This window comes from Anoplopoma fimbria, chromosome 3 (assembly GCF_027596085.1).
Source record: "Anoplopoma fimbria isolate UVic2021 breed Golden Eagle Sablefish chromosome 3, Afim_UVic_2022, whole genome shotgun sequence".
Lineage (NCBI taxonomy): Eukaryota > Metazoa > Chordata > Actinopteri > Perciformes > Anoplopomatidae > Anoplopoma > Anoplopoma fimbria.
In genome coordinates, this window is record NC_072451.1 from 18,353,495 (window position 1) to 18,372,468 (window position 18,974).

The window sequence follows — 18,974 nt, forward strand, 5'->3', positions numbered from 1 at the left end:
GTGATGCAGGAGCAAAAGGATTGCTAGGTAACAGGAGAGGCTGTGCCTTTGGTCCAAATTGTTCCAGTCAACCCCCTCCATCGCCATTAGCACACCTCCACCTCAACTGGTTCCCTTGCTGAAGGAGAACACCTCAACCCCTCTCTCTCTCGCTGTCCTCGGGGCTGGGGAGCTTTGGCAGAGGCAGCGGGTGGGGGTGTTTTCTGGCGATGAATGTCAGACTGGCCCAGGAAGCCTCCTGTTCAGGCCATGTAGGGGGCTTCATATAATGAAAGGCACCTGAGGAGAGCAAGGAAACACAGAAGGAAGGTTAAGAGGACTCTTTGAATTTTATTCAGCTTTGACTGCCTAAATTCTCTGAAGGTTAACATAGAAAAAGGTGAAGTTAAATGAGAGGTGTGATGTTGACAGGAGGAACTGTGAAAGAAGGAAGAGGTGTTTATGAGCACATGAGAGCAGGTGAAAATGGAAACCAGGGTCCCAGGTTAAATGACAAAACTCTAAAAACAGGTGAACGGCTTTGGGAATCTCCTTAAATATTCTTTGAACATAATGTGGTCGATAAAACTAGCCTGAGACTGAGCCTTAGCTTGGCTCTGTGGCTCTGCTCCGCTGATCAATAACAACTCTAAATCTGACCTCCAGTGGGACACATGGTTCTAATCCTGGCCTGCCAAGGGCAATAATCGCCCCCTGTTAAAGAGCCCCTTACCTTCCTTTCATACTCACACACAGACATACATGCCTGCGCTCACATGGGCCTATACACATAGACGCACACAACTTCCCAAACCCCCAAAAAGCTACATGTGGGTCTCTCCCAGGACCGGCTAAATTAATGAAATCAAGATGTTGCCACTGATGGGCCGGTCAACATGTGGTAGTGTACCTCAGATCAGCCGCCGCAACACACCGCACTCTCCCCTCCCTTCTGTCAAACACGCTTTGGGAAGTGGCTCCTTTCGTTTTGGGCCGGCTATCTTTGTTACACAGGGGTCATTACATGGCTAGGTGCGCCACTCAGAGGGTTTGATGGGCAAGCTCATCATACGGGGTCATGAAAGGACAGTGAGTGAAAATGTGTGTGTTGGGATAGGACCCGGACGTGCCTCTGCATCAGGCCACGTGGATAATCGGATGATGGTAATGTAAACAGAGGTTAACCTGGCCACATGCGCTCTCTTGCATACATGTAATTTCAGCACAGCGCAGGGTGATTTGAGAAGCTCGCTCATCAGAGGGGTCTGCGCAATTAACGTGGGTTGTGAGTTGGAAAATGTAAACTAAATCGCATCGCCAGAGCAGAGTTTTAGAGGGACGTTACCTCGAATCAATTATAGATCATTTAAAAATCCAAATATAGAAATGAAACCCCTAAATCTGTATAAAAACACCAGTTAAGTTAACACTTAAGAATCAAAGTTTAATTCAAGCATACCTTGCTCTGACTGTACTGTCCATACTGATAGGACGGATGATGGTCCATGGCGTAGGCTTGGGTGGTGTAGGAAGGCGGGCAGTAAGACTGGGTGCTAGGCAGGGTGGGCATGCTGGTCAGGCCTGGTAGAGCCTCCAAACGCTGGGAACCATGACAACTGGCAGCCATGCCACCGTTAGGCTCCAGGCCTCCGGTCAGTGGGGAGAGGGCGAAGTCACTCTGGGACTGATGTGGCACTCCGCCTGGGTTCAATAGGCCCATTACCTGAGGGGAGAAATGGAGGAAAACTGGGTGATTAGAATATAAATCATAAAGTAATTCTTCAGAATTTAAAGCTAGGGTGGGTAATTTCTTTACTGTAATATTTGGCAAACTGTCCTAATAGCCAGTCAGCTATATGTAGGTGAAGTGCTCTGAGAATATCTGCTCATAACTTTGCTCTCCCCTGCCTCTGTGGGCCGCACCCAAAAATTGCCACCGCTCATGTACACTTTGACCAATCAGAGCGAGGCTCCGATTCTCCGTTCTTATTGGCTGTGGGACAGTTCGTCTTCCTATCAATGTAACTGAATTCAATGAACGCGCATAACTGACGTTCGGTGGGAGGAGCTACAGCAGGTAGCGTGGCAGGGAGAGGCCAGAGAGCACGCGACGGAATCTCAACGGCTGTTTTTCAAAATCGCCCACCCTAGCTTTAATGGTCCAAGAAATTTCAAAATTAAAAATACATTCATCCAAATTTTTTAACTTCTGTTACACCATTCAATAAACTTTTTTACTCCACTCAGGTGGCCTTAAGTGTGTGTCCTCTCCTTGTTGTCCGTCTGAAATACATTACTACTGGCTTCCCTCACACACATGGTTTCCCTTTACTCTGCTTGACTGATTGGGGAGCTGATGGTGGCTAAAGGGTTCAATCCTTTAGCCCCATAGTAATTTCTGTTAAAATTATCCTGTCAAATTTATGGATGTAGTGGATATTTTTTCACTTTTATTTTTCCTTATCATGACACTTGTGGGCTTCTAGCATTGTTTTAAAAATGGTGTTGATAGAAAATAAATAAAGAGAGAAGTAAAAATTTGGCAGATCAAAATATTAGACAAATATCTAAACATAACATTTGTGAGAATGCTATGGGTTTTAAGAAAGATTCCAACAGATTTGTATATATCCACTGATATATTGGGTCTCTTTTCTTCTTCACTTTCTCTTGATGCCCTAAAATCACCGTGTCCTTGAGAGGCCAGGGTGAAGAGGCCAAAGGGTACGTGGGAACAAGGAGTCGGGTGTGTTTGTGTATGTGTGTGAGAGCTACCTCTCCTACGTGTGGAATTGTGTATTTAACAGTAAGTGTGTGTGTGTGTGTGTGTGTGTGTGTGTGTGTGTGTGTGTGTGTGTGTGTGTGTGTGTGTGTGTGTGTGTGTGTGTGTGTGTGTGTGTGTGTGTGTGTGTGTGTGTGTGTGTGTGCGTGTGTGCACGGTCATGTGTAATATAAGCATTTTTTGCTCTGATGTCAAGGGTGTAGGGGTATCGGTGATACATCGTGAACAGCTGCACATAGGTTTGCGTGTGAAGCAAAGTCACAAAAAAAAGTAAAGTTAAAGAGCGAAAAAGATTTACAGGGAAAAGAGTTAAAGTTCATAAAGGAAAAAGTAGATCTCAAGTCAATCAAATAAACAGAAATACACAGACAATAAATGGAAAGAAAAGGAAACTGAAATAAAAAAGTAAGGCATAGAATAAGAAAAACTGAATGATGTAAAAAAAAAAAAAAAAAAAAAAAGAGGATCTTTTCCAGCTGACAGCCAGCTGGCACACACACACGTACATGCACACAATACTGAGGCAACCTCAGGTGTCTTTAATGTTTAAAATTTACAGTTGGTCTGTCAGTGATCTGTGCTTGCACATCTGACGAACACATCAAGCCACTGTTTCTCCTTCTGCTAAGGATGTGTGATATACTGTCAAATACAAAAGTCTGTCACATACACAGTCCCATCAAAATGTTAGTATTTATAGATGTAAGGATTACAGAAAATACAAATTCGATTCAGCCACCCATAAATCTTCATGTGGCTTTAAAACAGTCAAATCTATCATCTCAGAACATTTTGTATTATTTATAGAAATAGTGAATTTATTAAATTATTGCTAATACAAACTTTTGTTTTTCCTCGTTATCGAGTGATGTTTAGCCATATCACCTTACAACTTCACGCATTAATGTGTGCTGTGTGTCCGTGAGTACATGCCTATGTCAGAAGGTTTTGTGTTTATCTACATGCTCATGTGTTCATGCGCTCTCTGCCTGCAACTGAAACGGCAGCAGTTCCTGATGGTGTCTGTTTTGAGGTTGTTCCGGGGATTAGGTCTCAGGGGGGTGCAAATCCCGGCCGCTCGCTTTGCTTGGTGAGAAAGGGTTCCTTTGGTATGCACCAGATCAGCGGTGAGACGCCAGAGACCCCGCACCACAGGGAAACCACTGGCCTGACTGAAGCTCCAAATACAGGGCTAACTGCTCAGACAACAATATCACCTATCTAAAGTCAACCTTATCCATTTCAAAACTCCGTAGCACTCTTAGGTGTCCATATCTGGAGTTAGCTGAACCTCTAAGTCTCCCGATGGACACAGTAGTAGATAGAGTAGCTTTCATAGACAGATTTGGAGTTGAGATTCCAGGGAGGATTTAACACAAAATAGACCAAGCTGTTTAGCTATTTGAAAAAGACTTAAGCTGTAAAGTTTTCTAAGTGCAGAGAGGTCTTCATGTATTAACTGTCAATGTCAAGAATTTAATCAACTCTCATTTCCTCCCTCTTAGTTAGTTGTAATCAGGGAATTAATTCTATCCTTGCTGAAAACTGTATCGCAATATACATTCAAACAGCTGCAATGAATACATGAATTAAAACAAATTAGCCAACAAAGTGAGTCATTTGCATAAATTACACACTTTGTTACGAGGGGATAGATTACTTCATTCCAATCAATTAAGACACTGGAACATTCTGTGATTGGTATTCCAGACTGAGAAAACATTCCAGGCCTGCCGCCGTCCCTTCGCTAGATGAGATGTCCATTCTGTACGGAGCTGCCCACTAAGGTTAATGCTGAAACCATCCACGAGGCCACGGCACCTTTGGCCTCTTTATTGGAGTTAAAGTCACTCGTGACCCTGTGGGTGTGTGGACTCACACCACAGCCATGCGCTCAGTGACAGGACGACAGCTACTAGCAGGTTTTCATACCACTTATGTTTCAACAAATTAAGAGTTAGCTCAGTTGGCTTAGATTAAAATCATCAACCCCTGACACTCGCAGACTTCCTCATGTCAACTTCACTTTCCCCTGTGTCTATACTTTTATGTGTCCAATGAAAATAAAAATAGAACAACGATTTTAAAGTACATGTGGCTAATCCTTGAGGAGGAAACAACAAATTATGGTCCATAACTAGAGCTCATATATCAAAGCAGTCAATTATACTGAGCAATGGTGCCACCTACCGCTCTCTGACCGTGCACCCTGGCATCCACAACAAAGATCTTCTTATTTATCCAACATACATACATCCTTAGGCATACACATAGTAACAAACCTGCCTGAGGCAGTATTTTATCTGTGCCTGACAGGAGTCTGAGATTCTCTCTCATGGGAATTAGTACCCAGCATGCAATGCATGTGGGCCGGCCACCCTTTGTGGCGGTTAAAAGCTCGTTTTCCGCCTGTTAGTCCATCTTCTGGGCTGGTAGGGAGCCACTGATGGCCACTGATGACTGTGTAATCGACCATAATTGTCTTTTCAGTTTTGATTTGTGTCATCTTCCGACATCCATACATCCTTCCTCGTGTCTGGTCCTTTTTCCCTCCCCAAAGACGGACGTTTGCCACATTTAAAATTCATCAAACAACCCGTCAGAATAAACAAAAATTAAAAGCTACCGTATTTCTTCACCTAACAAGGTTCTTATCAATGTCACTGCAATGACACCTCATAGGTCACACACACACAGTGTGTGTTTGTGGGTATCATTACTCTACCATACGGTGCATCTCATAAACACCATGAAGAACGATTAGTGCCCTGTTTCCTGGTACAATATTATGTGTGTGGATAGGTGTGTGTGTGTTTGATACAGAATGTATGTGTATATATGAGTATGTGCTTGTAAGCAGGCATTCTTTGTGTTTCTACATTTCTATGCTGTATTTTAAAAATGGACGTAGAGACAAACCTGTGGTGAGAGGCCGTTGGCGATGGTGGGGTTGACAGTGTTGGTGTGTCCTGTCTGGGCCACAAAGCTGTCTGAGTATCCTGAGAAGCTGTGACGTCCAGAGGAAAGGCAGTACGCAGAGCTGCCATCCTGGGAGCCAGCTGCCGAACCGAGCCCACTCGGGTGCACGGAGGTGGGAGGCAGTGGCTGCGGTCGGTGGACTGTACTGGGATGCTCGGATGCTGCAGAGAACAAAAACATTGAGCTTAAAAATCCCATTTTAGTTTCATCCAGACTACTTTTCCTGCTGCTAGAAGATAATTCCAGATTCTTTGACTCCAAATTTGCACACATTTTAAAGAACACACTTTAAGTATGTTTGGGTGATAACCGCTAAACTCACCTATAGAAGTGGGAGTGTAGGGGCTGTCTGACAGCTGATAGGATTGCAGGCCGGACATAGCTGACGGAGGGAAACCACCGGGGATGAGGTGGTTAAACGCCATCAGCTGATTGGCTCCTGCCTGCTTCCTCCACCGGGCTCTTCTGTTGCTGAACCACACCTGAGAGAAAAACGGAGTGTTTACTGTTTTATTCAAGTGTTAACCCAAAATAATAAATTGATAAATTCACGTGAGAGTCCTTCGTACTTTTGAATGTATGTAGGTGTGTGGGTGTGTGTGTGTGTGGGTGTGTGGGTGTGTGGGTGTGTGTGTGTGTGTGTGTGTGTGTGTGTGTGTGTGGGTGTGGGTGTGTGGGTGTGTGAGTGTAAGGCCTCTCTCACCCATTACAGGGAGCTGAACTGATAGAGATCTTAACATCTGGAACGTGCAGTGAAACCACAGACATTACATCTTTGTGTGCTACTGCAAGGCAGTGGGTTCAGAGGGTAACAGCTGTTAAAGCCTATATTAGCACATTATCTGAATCAGGCATCTATTTTGGGATCTTTACACATAGGCCTTTTTGTACGGTGTCTGACTAAAATAGTGAGCCGTCTTCACACACAGTGGTTGCAGTGTGTCTGAGTTTGTCTGTGTGTCTGTACATGTTGAGAAGGGGGTCAGGCGTGGGGTCGAGGGTGTTGGGGGGACACATGTCTAATGGCTGTAAGGAATGTGTAGCAACTAAACGGCAATTTAACGCCCCCAAGACGCGTACCCATGACAGATCGGCACATTTCTCTGCTGTCAAGATTGGGTCTCAGGGAAACTTTGAGGTTGACGAGGTCGTCTGTGCATGTGTCTAACCTGAACTCGAGCCTCTGTCAGTTTGGCCCGCTGAGCCAGCTCCTCCCGGGTGTAGATGTCGGGATAGTGCGTGCGTTCGAAGGCCCTCTCCAGCTCCTCCAGCTGCTCCGCTGTGAAGGTGGTGCGACTGCGACGCTGCTTCCTCTTCAGAGGCAGGCCCGGCTCTGAGTCCACGTCGGAGCCCTCGTCCGAGTGACTGGCTGGAATTGCAAAACAAACAGTCTGTTACTCCGACATTCAGGGGACTCCGGCTCATATAGAATAAAAAACTTTGGGGTAAATACTAAGCTGGGACGGATTTGGGACAATAGGTTGTGCTGAGTACAACACATGGTAGAGAGCAAATTTAGATTGTGTCCTCCTGCTCCCTTAAACTCCTCAGCGGTTCCTGAGGGGATCAAAAGCCAGAAGCTGCTTGAACATGGATTAGTGAGGACTAGATCCCTCTGGGGCATCTATTCCCTGGGACACTGTGTCTCTCCCAGTCTTAGCCATGCTGTGCGCTATGACGATAGGGTCCCATGAGCAGGGCGCCTTTTTTGCAGGTGCTTCTTAATCTGTTTGTTCAGTTGAAGGCAGGAGAGAGCAACTGGGTAACTGTGAGAAAGCCATTGGGATCTAATTCAGCAGAAGAAGGGAATCAATGAGGGCTTGAGACTAGAGACAGAGGACTATTGCTGCCTTTCGGGGGGGAGGTTACCCATCTATTAAATAATGATTAGGCTCCCCAAACTAGCGTGACAGCCTGCCATTGTCCGCCATTACATGTCTGCAATCCCCCATCTCTTTCTCAGTCATACGCACACTCACAAACATGCATCTGCTGCGTCTCGGCTATAGGCTTTTCACTCAGTGAAACGCAGTCTATGACAATGTGTCAAACACAGATGGACACAAGACAGAAAGAGTTGGAATCCACTCCCCAAATCCACCCCAGAGGGACCTCTAAAAACCTCATAAGGAAGGTTCACTGCACCTTTTCGAAGCTCAGACTATGCAGCCAACACCTAAGCTTAGGGACAAAAAAATAAGAGGACTCAAAAGCAGAAAGACAGGTGGAAGCAACAGAAAGGCTTCAGCAGAGGACTGAAGCTCGTCTGTTTCCCCAGACTGCTCATTCTCCCTCTGCCCTCCAGATTTAAAGCTTTAATTAAAAAAGTGCCAAGTCAGACATGGAGGGGGGTAGCAGGGATCTCCCCTTGCCTCTGGAGCCTCTGGAGCCAAGCAGGAAATGTTTGTGCTGGTTGCCAGTGTGTGTCTGACCAGGCATTACACACGGATTTGCTCCCTGGGAATGCTGCTGTGCTCGAGGCCGCCAGCACACAAGATTCTGATGCTGAGAAGAGCTCTTTATTACATTGGAACCGAGGACGCCACGCTGGCATCTAGTCTCACAGAGGATTGGCTGGATGCTTAGATACTCCTGGAAAATGCGCTGTGAGTTTGGATGTAGTTGGAGCAAATTTGAAAGTGCAACAGGCATAAGGAGAAGGCCACACAGCATGACAACTTGATACTTGTTCTATGAGCACATTTTTAAACATCAATATTGTTGGGATTAGTAAGTCAAACTTCCATTATCAGCATGTAAACAACGCTAAGCAGAAGCCTACAAGAATAAGCAAACAAAGTAACATGCAATGTCATTACCATTTTAATGACGGAGGAATAGAGAAAGAAAGAAAAAGACAGAGAACCAATGACAACGCAAAACGAAAAAGATTCCTTAGGGAGGGAAGGAGAGCTCATAAAACTCAGAGGAGAAAGCTCCCCATTGCCACTGTAACTCATGTTAACTGCAGGGTGGGGGTGGATCTCTCCTCCTTCGCCCCCTTTATTTCTGTCTTTCTCTCTCTTTTTCCCCGCCCTGTTTTTATTATTAGTAACTACAGAGAAAACACTCCGTCACAGACTCTCCCTTAATGGCAAATGACATTGTTGCCTTTGTCATCCTCTGGCTTGCACTTTCTCTTTGGCTCTCTTCCTCTCTCACTCGCTGTCTTTTTTTTTTCTTTTTTTGGAAGTGATGAAGCCAAGCCTTTGTATCTTAGCAGGGAAAAGCCTGTGGCAGGCCTCTGTTGGACCGATTACCACGCTCCATCTGTAGGAGCCATCAGGGACGCCCGGGCCCGCATTCAGGGGTCTGTCACCTGCCCAGCAGGGGAGTGCGGGGCGAGAGGGGGAGGGGGGCTATAGGGTGAGATGGGGGCTGTAAGGCCAGGGGCTGAGTGGGGGAATGAGGGTGGGAGGGAGAAGCGGAGGGGGCACAAAAGGGTCCAGAGGAGGGCCACTGGGGGCTGTGGAGGGGCACAGCAGGGGAGCACCCCTTCATCCCCTCCCTCCGCGGCCTGAAGGGCAGAGAGCTCGGGGGGGATGGGGGAGTTGAAGAGGTTGACATGGAGAGGAGATGTGAGGCTGAAGGCACCTGAAGAAGATGCTGGGGCAGGGGTGTGGGGTGCCAAGCTAAAAGGAGAATGGGGCTGCTGGTCATTCATAAAAGCGAACCTGTCCTTTCCGTCTCATCCATTCACTTCACTACCCTCTCTCTCTGTGCGCTCACCCGTCGCTGCATCCACATCTCTGACACCTTCAAACAGGGCTCTTACGCTGCTGTGGATTGATGTCAAGGCACGCTGATGCAGAAGCGGACTCAGAGAGGGTTGTTCCCACACATTCACCGCGACAAACGGCAGAAGAGGATACTAAAACACACAAAGGGAGGCCTCGACCTCCTTACTTAAACACCCAAATCAAATTTTACGCTGCAGCTAAAGCACTAGGGAGCTGAAAATACTCCATAGCCGCTCACAGTTTGGCCGTGGCCCTGACAAGAATCTTAATAGAAAGATAGATTATTATCCCTCAAGAGGAAATTGGGGGCTGCTGGAGAGTTATCCATAAAACAGACAGTTTCAAAACAAAGCAAGGTGTAGACTAATAAGCTAGTTTAGATAGAGCAGTTTAGAGTAGTTGATTTATTTAACATAGTTTGGAGAATTTAGTGGAGTGGAGTATTCAACAAGTGAATTCAACAGGTTCCTTTAACTGATCAGAGACTCTTAAATGAAATCAAACAAGTGAATTTAAAAGTGCACACACACACACACACACACACACACAATGTACACACACTCAAAGACCAGCAGGGAAAGGACAGTGCAACAGACCAACCACTAGAAGTAAACAGAACCATTTATTGATCAAGGGAGGAGACTGACAGGCAGGGAAGATAAACTCCACAGGGTCACAGATGTGAACGTCCAATCCCATTAGCTTCACCTGCCCCGGCAGTGCTGCCAAAAAAAGTGAAGATTCCAACTGCAAGAATAAAGACTGCTCTTGTTTACTGCGTAATCTGCATCAGCCAAGACTCTCCTTGCCAAGCATTCACCCCCCCCTCCAATGCGTTCAAGTGACGTTAATATGAAGAGGCATGCACATACGCACACATCCATGTATACGCACGCAAAATTCGTAGCTTGAAATGGCAAAAAGTGAATGGAGGGTTGAAAGAGTGATAGAAAGTGCGAGAGAATCCGAATAGGTATTAAAGGGAAGGAAGGATGCAAGAAATTGGGAGAGGAGAGAAAGAAGGAAAGGGAAGGGAAGGGATGAACAGCCTCAGTGAGAAAGAGAAAGAGAAGCGGAGCATATGGGGGCAGTTTATAGCCTTGTCTTGGTAGGGGCTGGCTAGCCCTTCCTCCAGGGGCTGTTAATAGAGAAGGTAATTGAGCTGGTGACATGTGTTCGCAACGCAAAACAAAGGGCAGAAGAGACAAATGAACTAGTTATTTGCCCAGGGAAGTAGATCTGGCCCTTTCAGGCCACAGAGCACAGTGCGAGTGGGCCACTGAATAAAATAGTGGCGTGCTACACAGAGCCAGATCGAGCAGATGCACCGGAGGAAAAGAATAGTTAACTGACAGCTTATGGGCTCAGCTGGGGTTAACAGTTAAGGGAAAAATGGGAGTGAGTGGGCTGCTCACTTGACTTGCTAAAGAGCCCCCAGGATCCCGCAGCTGCCTGGGAAAAGAGGGGGGGGGGGGTGCAGATATAGAGAAAGAGAGCAGGCAATGATGATGTGATGGACATATAAAAATGGAGTGAATAAAGCGCAGGAGGTTGGCATTTAACGGACAAAGAAGGAGCTGGCGATATGACTTTGAAAGATGTATCTCTCTCTAATATTGGTGAGGTGACAAAAAGCCACAAATGGTCCTTCATGGCTGTTATGTGTGCCCAGTGTGCGATGGTTATTATTTAGTTCCACCGTGGTGCAGTTAGGTGACAGTTTCACGGTGGCATATCCACCCTCGGGGCATGGACAAAGCAACGGCACGGAACCCACGCAGGGACAAAGCAACAGGCCAGTCTACCGCACGTTCCAGTCAAACGGACACTAACCAGCAGAGCTCCACCTCGGCCCGGCCTTGTTTAGGCCCAGACAAACAAGCAAGCCAATTACATCACTCAGAATAACCAGCATACTCTCTTAAAAACTGCAAAGCCTAAACTGGAATTCACAGAACAGAAATAGGCCTATGCGTCTTAAAGTGGTGGTTGTTAAAAACACTGATTCGCTGATCTGAGTACAGGGAGTCGGTCAGTTGTCCTCTTTCCCCAAACATTATTGTAACCTCCCTTTCCTGGGGCCTGATAGTTTTAACAGTCAAGTGACCCTAGGTTAGCCCCTGACCTTTTCACAGCTACTGTGCAGCTCTGCAGTAAAGACGGCCTCACCACTAACCCTGCAACAAAACTTCACACACTCAACAGAGAGAAAAGACATCCTCACATTCCACGCTTTCATTTTATACCTTACAGTCACTCATTAAAGGTGTATTTCTATTGGTTATGTGAGCTTTTTTGTACACATTTTCAACTATATTTGTTGCTATAATGCCTGTGTTTGGACAAATGTAGGCAATAAATACTGGAACTTAGAATATATATTTTTGAAATATCTTACATATCCTATGTTTCTGTTGTTTTTTTAGTGGATTTCTTGGTTCAGAGAGGGGAAAAAAAGACATTAATCAAAACAGAAACAGGGCTTTGCTGGCGTGTCCATAATGTGCAATGTCCTGGACGAAAAAGGTCCACAAAAACTGAGGCTAAACAAAGTTAAGTGATTGACAACGCTGTCTGGCTTTACTCAATTAACTATCCTATTGTGCTCCTCTTTGCAGAGTCCCCTCGCCCCCGACCCTTTTCTCCTCACACTCCTTTATCCTCCCCATCACAGAGTTTTGCTTGGCTAATACTTCCAAGGAAATAGAGAGCTCTTTTTCTACTGGGGCTCCTCTCCTTGACCTTCTATTGCTCACTGCTTCTCTTTCAGTCACTTCACAGTGTCTCTGGGGTTAGTGGGGAGAATGCGGAGAGTACATCAGCGCAGAGGGGCCGGCTCAGGGCAGGACCCCGGCCCATTACTTCAAAGTTGGCCTGCATTCATTAATTGTCCTTTGAATTAATATTGGAGGATCACAATGCGGGTGCCAACAGAGAAAGAGGCTTTAATGAAGCATAGAGTCTGCATTCAGTTGCAGATCAGCCAGTGTGGATTTTGTCTCTTTTTTTTTTTTTTTTTTTTTTTTTTTTTTTTTTTTTTTTTTAGAAAGAGGGAGCTTGAGAGTAATGCCAACAGAGCATAAAAGTGTTGATATATATATATATATATTTGAGAAGGGTGACAGAGAAAAGGCTGTGAGCTATCTATCTGTCTATCTATCAAGGGAAGAAATATATATTGTGAATTTCTAAACAGTCCACAAGGCTAAACCAGCATTATTTGCACTATTAACACAGGAAAACATAAAGTGAGGCCCACATGTAAAATTCTCCATTATCCAGCCCTGAGAGGGAAATGGAGACGTGGCTATAGAAGACATTCCTCTGGTTACATTGAGGCCTTCTGTCTCCACTAAACCTCCAATCTTCAACTGAATTCACCGTGGAAATGCAAGAACCCCTAACAAAGACCCGAGTTGTAGAAATGCAAGTATCCATCTCTCTGTTTACAGTTGTGGGTTACTGCCTTGCTGCTCGGTTGGTTTTTGCTCCCTGCGTGTGAGAGAAACTTATCGGTTTGTATTCTTAGATGTCTGACGGGAATACAAGTTATGAAACTTTAAAATTGGATTAGATGGCTTGCATGTGGCAGCTGCTCATGGAAATTTGCTGCCGTCATCATTTTCCCCCTTGGAATATATTACCAACAAGTTTGAACTGCTTTAAAATATGGTAAACTCTCAAACACAAATATGATCTTTCTGCTCTCGTATTACTCCCTTAATTTCCCTCTCTCCAAATGCATGCCAAAGTCACGGGGAGCCAGTAACCCAGTTTATTTACACAAACAAAGTCCTACTCAGCTCCTTTGACAAAAGAAGCTAAATCTTTCATGTTTTGTCAGCACTTGATTCCTCCTGTCCCTCTGGCTATTTGCCTGCCCGCGGACAATGGAGGCAGGAGAATGGCAGCAGATTGTTGGAATGCACCTCAATGAAACCAATTATTACATGTTGACTGCGTTCACCATGGCAGATTGAAAGAACTGGCCTCATTCAATTTGGCACCGCAGGATTCCCTTTAAAGAAAAGTTATCCCTTTGACTGTTTGTATTTCTGAGCTTTCTTTTTCTTCTTCTTCTTCTTTCTCCCTTTCACCCCCACTGCCATAAATGGATCCTGCGAGAGTGGCTACTCCTCTTTCACAACTTTGGTTACTTTAATTAGTTAAATGAGGCTAAAGTGCTAGCAATAATAAATAGAGGAAAGGATGCTATTTATTCATTTAGTACCACTCAAGGCAAAAAAAAAAATTTATAAAAAAAATCTTGGTACTGTTGCATCATTCAGTCTTCAGATTAAATTATGTACCAGAGATATGATAAAAATCCTGCTTTATGGGCTAATGGCACAAATAATTCGTCTCAAGCTTGCAGCTCAACCAACCATGCAGTTTTAATTCTCTACACTGGAGTAAATTCAACCTCCATAACTCAACAGTTAAAGGAGTAGTAAACAACTTAGCATCAGATTTATCCCAGCGAGCATCCTTTTCCCACAATGCTCCAGCCTGCTAATGCCATGCAGACCTGGGGCTGCCCATATACTTTATCCCACAAACCTTAGCAGTCCTTTTCCCAGACAAATAAATCTAAATGAGTCAGCTTTGATCTTAGCACTTAAGGAAAGACAACAATAGTGGCCGAGGAGAAAGGGGCAGAGAGCAACAGGCCTCTCTCCACCACAACAATAGCCTCTGCAAACACCTACTTAATCAATATTTGGCCAGAAGACACTCTCTCAGTCCCCAAACCACCCTTTTCACATTCTAATGAAGAGCTATAAAAGAGAAAAACAACAACTACTTCCACAAAGAGACACAAGAATGAAATAGTGCTGCTCTGTATATCAATGGGGGAAAGTGCCTCAGAGCTGTTTGCATGTAGGATGTCACCTATTTGATGTAAAAAAAAAAAAAAAAAAAAAAAAAAAAAAGCTAATGTTTTCTTTCAAAAAATTCATACTAGGCAAAAAGTATTAATTAAAGATATTTCAAAAATTGTGTTTTTACCTCATGGTTTCTGAGGGTTTTATCAAACACACTCAGGATTTGGCTTATTAAACAAACAAAAAACACTTTAAAGAAATTGATCAACAAAGGTGCAAATGAAATGAATCTAAGCAGCTAGAATGCATCCTAACTTATTGATTGCAGTAATCGGATTATTAATTAAAGTTTTTTTTTGTTGTTTTTTTTTGCAGTAATGAGTTTGAAAAGTTAGAGAAGTCAACAGCCTGATCCTGGAGATGTGTCTCCCTGAAAGAAGGAGAGGGAAGTGCCCACAGATACTGCATGAATGTGTGCGCCCTGGGCGGAAAGGAAAGGGGCGGACTCTGTCTGAGATGAAAGTGGAGAGAAATAAAAGGTTTGGATTTAATCTAGTGGAGAGAAGGCTTTCCCTGCGCTCACTGGCTGAGGGCGTCACGCTCACTGCGCAAAGACTGTGACAAAAGCTCCGTGCGCAGAAGTAACGGCACCGGCACCGCGTTTGATTACGCTCATAGGCAAAAAGAGAAGATCACGAGTTTTTGTTTTTTTTTTTTTTTTGCCAGCTGCCAAGTGCGTTGGCTTCATGTGTATTTTTTCTTTTATCCTATCTTGGAATTGAAAAATAAAACTATATTTAAACAAATCACAACAATTGGTAGCATGGAATGAATCAGCACTTCATTCCATGCTATTTGCCAAAAAACACAACCACTGTTTGAGGATGTCTAGTCATCAATTATTAACTACAGACCGCAGTATGTCTCCAACAGCAACCTTTGCTTTTTTTTGCGGCATCCCTCTTCAGTACCCAACAGGTCGTAAAATCAACAGGTGTTTGCTTTAAGTCTGCGCTGTTTCTTCCCGTTTTCTCTCTCTCAATGAAGAACTGTTAGCAGTGGTGGGGAAAAGCCCCCCAAAAATTGGCACTTTTTTTTGAGCAGTCTATAAACCAGGACGCACCGGGCCTATTGGTGTCCCTGAATAATTCATCGCTCATTGCGGGTTCATAATGTCTTCTCCGGGCCTTTTGTCAGCGCAGTTTTTTCTCCCTTTCTTCCCCGTTTTGAAAGGCCCTGGCGTCTTTTTGTACACCACTGAGCCGCTCACTGGAGTTTGGCTTTTGTGCTCGTCAAACTGAGGTGTGAGTCTCAATGGACTCTCCCTGCTTTGTCCCCTGAAGTTCATCCTCAAGTGTCCGATTGTTTGTTAAAAAAAAAAAAAAAAAAAAAAAAAAAAAAAAAAAAAAGTTTCTCAGGCTTGGAAGTTAGACAAATGTTTGATTATCCACTTAGAAAAAACTTTTTTTTTTTTTTTGTTAAATCTCAATGGCCTAAACGCATGCGTAAACACCTGGAACTTTAATGTATTTAACATTTTTTTTTTTGTACAGGTTAACTAAAAACCGTTGGCTATGGTAAATTCCATATTTATAATTACAAATTGAATAAGTAAGTTGCCAGATATTTCTTATTGTTATCTTTATCATTATTATTAAAAGTGTTCCGTCTAAGACGACAATCAGAAAGCAGCCATCCACATTATGCTCTCCTTCATTTAGTTTGCCGCATTTCTTTGGGATTGTAAAGCATACAGCAAGATGTCCCTTTTATAAATGTAGAATGCTGCACTTACATCTGTCTCCCAGGATGCCATCGATGCTGTGTTTTGTCCGTGGTTCGTTTTCCTCCATCTCCCTCTTCACCACATCATCGTCCTCCTCTTCATCATCACCGGCTCCGCCGAATTTAGACCGCATGATGCGACTGATGGCGCTCACTTAAAAAAATAAAAAGATGAAAAAAAAAAAAATGTAGATACACCAGAAAATAAAAGATGTTCTGCATGCAAAGGAATATTAAAACGTTATTTGATTTGGCTATGTCCACAAATGTTTTATAATTAATATGATATTAAAGTTTTTTTTTTGTTGTTTTTGTTTTATAAAAGTTAAGAGGAAAAAGAGTTTTTTTATTTCTTTCAGCTCCAGAAACTATCGCCTACCTGAGGGAACGTTGTTTCTGTCGCAGACTCCATCTTTCAGTAATTTGTCCCTGATTTCCCAGCTGAACATGCCCGGGTTTTCTCTCTTATACTCTTCGATTTTCTTGTCCACTTCTGGAGAGGAGGTTTGCTTTGATGGGAGGAAGCAGAGAGGAAATGTTTGTCATTTTTTTTAGGTTAAAGGTTTCCATTACAGGCGAGACAGAAAGGCTTAATTATTTGCCACATTTTAGAGTTTGAGGCGAGATGTGATACAGTAATTCAGAAATATTGTTTAACTTAGTAGAGGATCTTAAACTTCTTCAAGTTGTAATATATCCCCCAAAAAAAAAATTCACAAAGGTCTCAGTAAACTCTGGGACTTTGTTTTATTTTTTTTATTATAGATCATTTATTCTTTGTTTCACATTGTACGCTTTTAAAATGAGTTTTTTTTTCTACAGAGTGAAAACACTGGAATTGAAATCACACATATCAAATGGCTCTTAATCTAAAATGACCATCTGAATTTCAAAATCACTTTCTTCACATTTCAGCTGCATGTGAATTCACTCAAACAGTCACCAGCCGGGGCCGGGTATCTCTCCTCTCACCTTGGGCTTGCTGCCTCCGATGGCCCCCGGCCTGATGGAGCCTGTCTCCTGGTACCGGCACAGGATTTTGGAGACGCAGCCGTGGGAGACGCGCAGCTGACGGGAGATGACACACGGCCGGACACCGTGATGCGCCATCTCCACAATTTTATGTCGGATGTGGTTGGGGAGAGGTCTGCCGTTTATGAAGACGCCACCGAGCTGGTTGACCCGACCCTGTCCCAACGGAGTGGAGACTGCACAGCCATGCATGGGATTCAGTTAGATGTGTGTTGTTTTTAAGAATTCGTAGTAATCTGCTTCTGCACTATACTTTTGCTCTGGTTTATGCTTTGAGATGCTTGTTTAAGAAAGGAGATGCACTTATGACTTCTGGTGACTAGTAGTTCTCTTGAATACCTATGTTGAATACACTTATTGTAAGTCGCTTTGGATAAAAGCGTCTGCTAAATGACTGTAATGTAATGTAATGTAAGAAACTAGTTATAGTTTAAGTGGTGAGAAACAACTTACAACCTGACCATACCTGTTGGATATCATGCGCGCGTATTTACACTTTTAAAGTGCACTCAAATATAGAAAATCATCTTAGAGGCTTTATATTAAATTATATTTTCCTAAAAATATATATATATATTTTTTTTTTTTTTTGCAAGTGGCGTGAGAAAACAAAATAATTTACTTTTTCAACAATTGTCAGTCATGTCTCTCCCAATTAATGTGATACCTTAAGACATGATAGCACTTTCAAAAAATAAATAATAGCATAATTAAATACAATTTAAATAAAAATAAAAAAAAAAGGCATATCGTGTTGTTATCGACTTAACCCAGGTTAGTTTTTATTTTGTTGTTAAACACACATTTAAGCTAAAACTTTTAAAACAAAATGATTAAATAGGGCTTTAATTATACATATTTTTACAGGTAATAAGTGCTTTAAGAGTCGAGTTTGTCAACTTTGCTGAAGTTATCGAAAAGTTGACTTTTTCTTTGATGGTGAGCAGCAACTGGTGGTGGTCTCTTACCTTCCAGAGAGTATCCTCCCCGGCCATAGTTCTGGTGAGGAGTCGGTCTCATCATTCTCGGTAAACCTCCTGCAAGCGCTGTCATGACTCCTGACTTTCGGTCAGGTAACAGTTTGAACGAAGCTTCCTTTCTTTGTCCTTTTTTTTTAAATCCCACAAAATACCCTTTTGTTTTTGGTGTAATATTTCGTCTCCTCTACAGACGCGATGCAGCCTGCTTCTCCTGGAGTAACAGGTTGCCTCGACAAAGAGAAACACCCCTCAGAGATGTTGTTGACTGGTATCCAGAGGCAGATGTTGGCCGAGGTGAGAGTTTTAAATCAAAGAGCAGGTCGCTAACAGTCCTGCGAGGATTGAGAGGATGGATGCAAGTCAAACATTTTATCTCTACTCGCTGTCCCCTCCGACTCCGCGCTGCGCCTCGCGATTGGTCAAAGACCCGGACGTCCAGGGGCCGGGGGAGCTTTGTGATTGGACAGCAGGAGACCCCCCCCTCTGTCTGGATTGACCTCACGAGGTCAGTTTGTGGTGTCACAAGCTTCTGCTGCTGCGCACGATAGTTTTCACAAAGGGCACAAGTTTGATTAAAACCAATTAAATAACTATTATATTATCATATACGAGTGTATGTCCCCTGCCTGTGCTGAAATATGAATTATTCTCCTCATTACAGACTATAGTGTAGGAAGTACCAGGACATAGTTGGGCGAACAGTGGAGGAAAGTTTAATGCTTGTACGAAGATGGACCAGTAAAGAGAGAACACATGTTTATTGTTATTTGTATTAAAAAAAAAAAAAAAAAAAAGAAAGAACTACCGTATGTTATCTATCAAAATCGATGGCAGACAAATGTTCTTATGGCCTACTGCATGTTTACATTCC

At 43.6% G+C, this 18,974-nt stretch overlaps 1 protein-coding gene across 4 annotated transcripts; it reads right to left on the reverse strand.

The window, feature by feature from the left end:
• Positions 1-261: 261 nt before the first annotated feature.
• Positions 262-18,176, reverse strand: LOC129112586 (paired box protein Pax-3-like). Of its 4 annotated transcripts, none has more exons than XM_054624749.1 (9): positions 18,092-18,176; positions 17,064-17,299; positions 16,471-16,600; positions 16,102-16,245; positions 6,910-7,109; positions 6,063-6,222; positions 5,681-5,901; positions 1,439-1,702; positions 262-279 (listed from the first exon to the last, which is right to left on the reverse strand). In XM_054624749.1, exons 1-9 carry the CDS (start codon positions 18,174-18,176, stop codon positions 262-264), a joined length of 1,458 nt encoding a protein of 485 aa, XP_054480724.1. The 4 variants fall into 4 exon arrangements, with proteins under 4 accessions (XP_054480724.1, XP_054480740.1, XP_054480732.1 ...); XM_054624765.1 differs by having other exon boundaries at positions 6,054-6,222; XM_054624757.1 differs by having other exon boundaries at positions 6,051-6,222.
• Positions 18,177-18,974: the final 798 nt, after the last annotated feature.